The sequence below is a fragment of the Lactuca virosa genome, chromosome 3 (assembly GCF_052849685.1).
Source record: "Lactuca virosa cultivar CGN04683 chromosome 3, Lactuca_virosa_CGN04683_v6, whole genome shotgun sequence".
In the NCBI taxonomy this organism is placed as follows: domain Eukaryota; kingdom Viridiplantae; phylum Streptophyta; class Magnoliopsida; order Asterales; family Asteraceae; genus Lactuca; species Lactuca virosa.
Window position 1 is genome coordinate 80,133,995 of NC_136428.1, and position 2,934 is coordinate 80,136,928.

General features: G+C 34.0%; 1 protein-coding gene across 1 annotated transcript; it reads left to right on the plus strand.

Annotated features, from left to right (window-relative positions):
- The first annotated feature begins 367 nt into the window (after positions 1–367).
- LOC145166079 (uncharacterized) lies at positions 368–2,672 on the plus strand. Its single transcript, XM_079085006.1, has 4 exons — positions 368–557; positions 1,033–1,942; positions 2,022–2,138; positions 2,226–2,672. Exons 1-4 carry the CDS (start codon positions 444–446, stop codon positions 2,489–2,491), a joined length of 1,407 nt encoding a protein of 468 aa, XP_078941132.1. The 5' UTR covers positions 368–443; the 3' UTR covers positions 2,492–2,672.
- Positions 2,673–2,934: the final 262 nt, after the last annotated feature.

A 2,934-nucleotide genomic window follows, 5' to 3' on the forward strand; every position in this document is an offset into this window, starting at 1 on the left:
TTATTTTATTATTATTATTATTATCCTTTTTAACTATTTTTTACTAAATGGCCACGTCTTATTAATTATTTTTGAATAAATAAACAAATATAAAAAAAATAAAACAAAAAAACAAAAACAAAAACAAAATTGTCATTTTAAATTGATTAGGGACCAAAATAGTAACAAAACAAAATAACAAGAGTCTGAGTTTAAAAAAGCTACGAACAAAAAACGCAAGGACCATTCATGTAATTTACTGATTAAGTAATGATTTAATTTTCAAATCTCCCCGCTGTAACGGTATCATACGACAGGACGCCCTACGGACAAGGGTTGCTCGTATAAATATCCCTCTATGCTTACCGCCTCCTCATCGCATTTTGAGTTCCTCACTCATACTCGATCCAGCTCCTTCCAATTCAAACCCTAATTTTCTAATTCAGATCACTAATTCAATACTCATGGATTTCCAAACCCTTAACAGAAGAGAACTTCAAGCTCTCTGCAAGCTCAACAAAATCCCTGCTAATGTCACCAACATTGCCATGGTCGACGCTCTCAAATCTCTTGAGACTGTAAGTTAATTCATTCCAATCCAATTTGATTATGTATCTTCTTATTGTATTAGTATTTTGTATTGAAAAACCCAATCTCAGATTCCCGCTATTGACGAAGCGTTGTTTTTAGTGTACATATGTTAAATTAAAACTATAAAGCTTTGTGATTTGTCAACTGTCACTGATCTCGCCATATTGCTCTTATGGTTGATTGATGTTTTTCTGCATTTTTATGAGCGATCTTATCTTTTGTGAGAAAGAGTTCAATTTAATCCAATTTGTTTATGCATCTTCTAATTGTGTTCGCATTGAGAAAGATGCATTCGATTTAAAATCTGTTTGATTGCGCCTTGTTTCTATCACCCAACTGTGAAGAAGATCGTTATCTGTGTAATTCAGAATGCTTTTACCATGATTTCTTTCTGCAACCATATACATATAAAAATTCGGTATATTGATTTAGAAACTGTTGTTACTTCCTATATTCAATCAGGTGGAAGGGATTGAAGAGTTTTTGAATCCTTCAAGGTCTGAAACTATTGGATTGTCAATTGAATCGCCTGAAAGAATTCAAGCTACATCAGTCAGGGTTCCTCGCACGACCTGTAGGACTTCCACTAGGCAAAAGGCTAATAATTCTGAAACCGAGTCTCTGCATGCGACTGTGAGCAGGGCAACTTCTCGTGGAGTAAGGAGGCAATTGGATGGAGAGGTCAACGAATTCCTGAAAACTCCAATGGTTTCCAGCACCAGAAAGAAGGGGACTACAACATCAACTCATCAAGAAACTTTGAAAAAGGAGACTACTACTACTACTACTACCAATACTGTACAGAAAGCTTACAGCACAAGAAGATCAACAAGGTTGACTGCAAAGAAATCTGAAGGGCTAGAAGTGATAGAGAGGGAAAGAAGTGAACCCATAAAGCTTGATTCGTTTTTGGATGAAGTGAAGGATTTGGGTAATCAAAGTGATGAAAATTCAAAGAATGAGAAGGAGGTTGTGCATGTAGACATTACTACACTTGAAAGTGGAGAGAAGAAAGTAGATTGTTGTGGTGAGGTAGATGATTTAAAGGTGAAATCAGATGAAATCATTGAGCAACATGAGAATGTGGATTTAGAAGATCCAAAACCAGATTCAGAACCATGTGAAGATGATGATTCAGAAGAGAAATTGGTGATCATAGATGAGAAAATTGATCTCAGTGAAGCACTGAATGTTTCAGTTAAGGAACAGGATGCTTTTATGGTTCCAGAGGAACACACAGTCAAAGCTGATGATATTGACGATAATGCCCTTTCCTTTAACACCAAAAACCCAAGTGATCCTTCAATATTGAAACCTGAAAGCATCCCCTGTGTTGTTTCAGAAATGAAGAATGAAGAATCAGAGTACAATGGTAAGTTCCATATCTCTTAATGATATAACTCCACATATGCTTACATGAATCGAGTCATATAATCTTTTTGTTTCTTCAGGCAATTTGATTCACTTCAACTCTGAAATTCCAAAGGAGCCCTTGAAGTTAGATAATCATATTATCGATGAGGTAATGACTGCAGAGGGTATAGATGAGAATATCTCCAAAAATAAGGGTAAGTTTTCAAATTCTTGTCAATCTAAAAATGATAATTTGTTAAGGAAAAAAGATTGATTGTAATAATATTATGTTCTGATTACAGTTGATTTGGGAGAAACACAAGAGTCTTTAATGGAGGAAGTTGATGTTGATGAAGTAACACATGAGTCTTTCATCAAAGAAAAAGAGCAGTCTTCAGACAACAAGGAGAATGAAGAAAACATAAATGAAAAAGAAGGTGATGGAGATGAGAATGTTAAGAAGAATTTAAATGATACAAGTTTGAGGCAGCTGAAGAAGCAACTAAAAGCTTTAACGATAAAAAGCAAGGATGCAAGTTGTGTGGCAACCACAGAAATGGAGAATTGAAGAAGAATGTATGCAAAATTTTGACCCCATCATCATCATCATCGTTATCATCATGTTTCTACTACAACATTTTTGTTTTTATATTGAAATTATGACATGTTATGCAAAATACGTGGCTTGAAAAGTAATAGAATGGAATAATATCATATTTGAGCTCATTTTTTTTTGGGCTTATACATAATCGGATTGAAGTCAAAATTCCTAGCTTGGATTGATTACAAAATAGGCGAGTTCAGCCAGCTTTTAACACATAAAAGTTTTATATTGTCCAAAACGTTTTTTGAATGGCTCAAATTACGGTCAATTTTATCAAACAGCAACCAAATTTTAGGCTTGCTCTATCTAGAGATCTTAAACATTTTTTTTTATAGAAAATTTACCACTCAAGTTTTATAATTTGTTCAATTTATGTAAAAAAATGTTAAATGTAAAGTATTGACATG

Coding starts and splice junctions, on each gene's coding strand:
- LOC145166079 (XM_079085006.1), top strand. CDS start 444: ATGGATTTCCAAACCCTTAACAGAAGAGAACTTCAAGCTCTCTGCAAG. Junction 558..1,032: donor CTCTCAAATCTCTTGAGACT/GTAAGTTAATTC, acceptor ATATTCAATCAG/GTGGAAGGGATTGAAGAGTT. Junction 1,943..2,021: donor TGAAGAATCAGAGTACAATG/GTAAGTTCCATA, acceptor TTGTTTCTTCAG/GCAATTTGATTCACTTCAAC.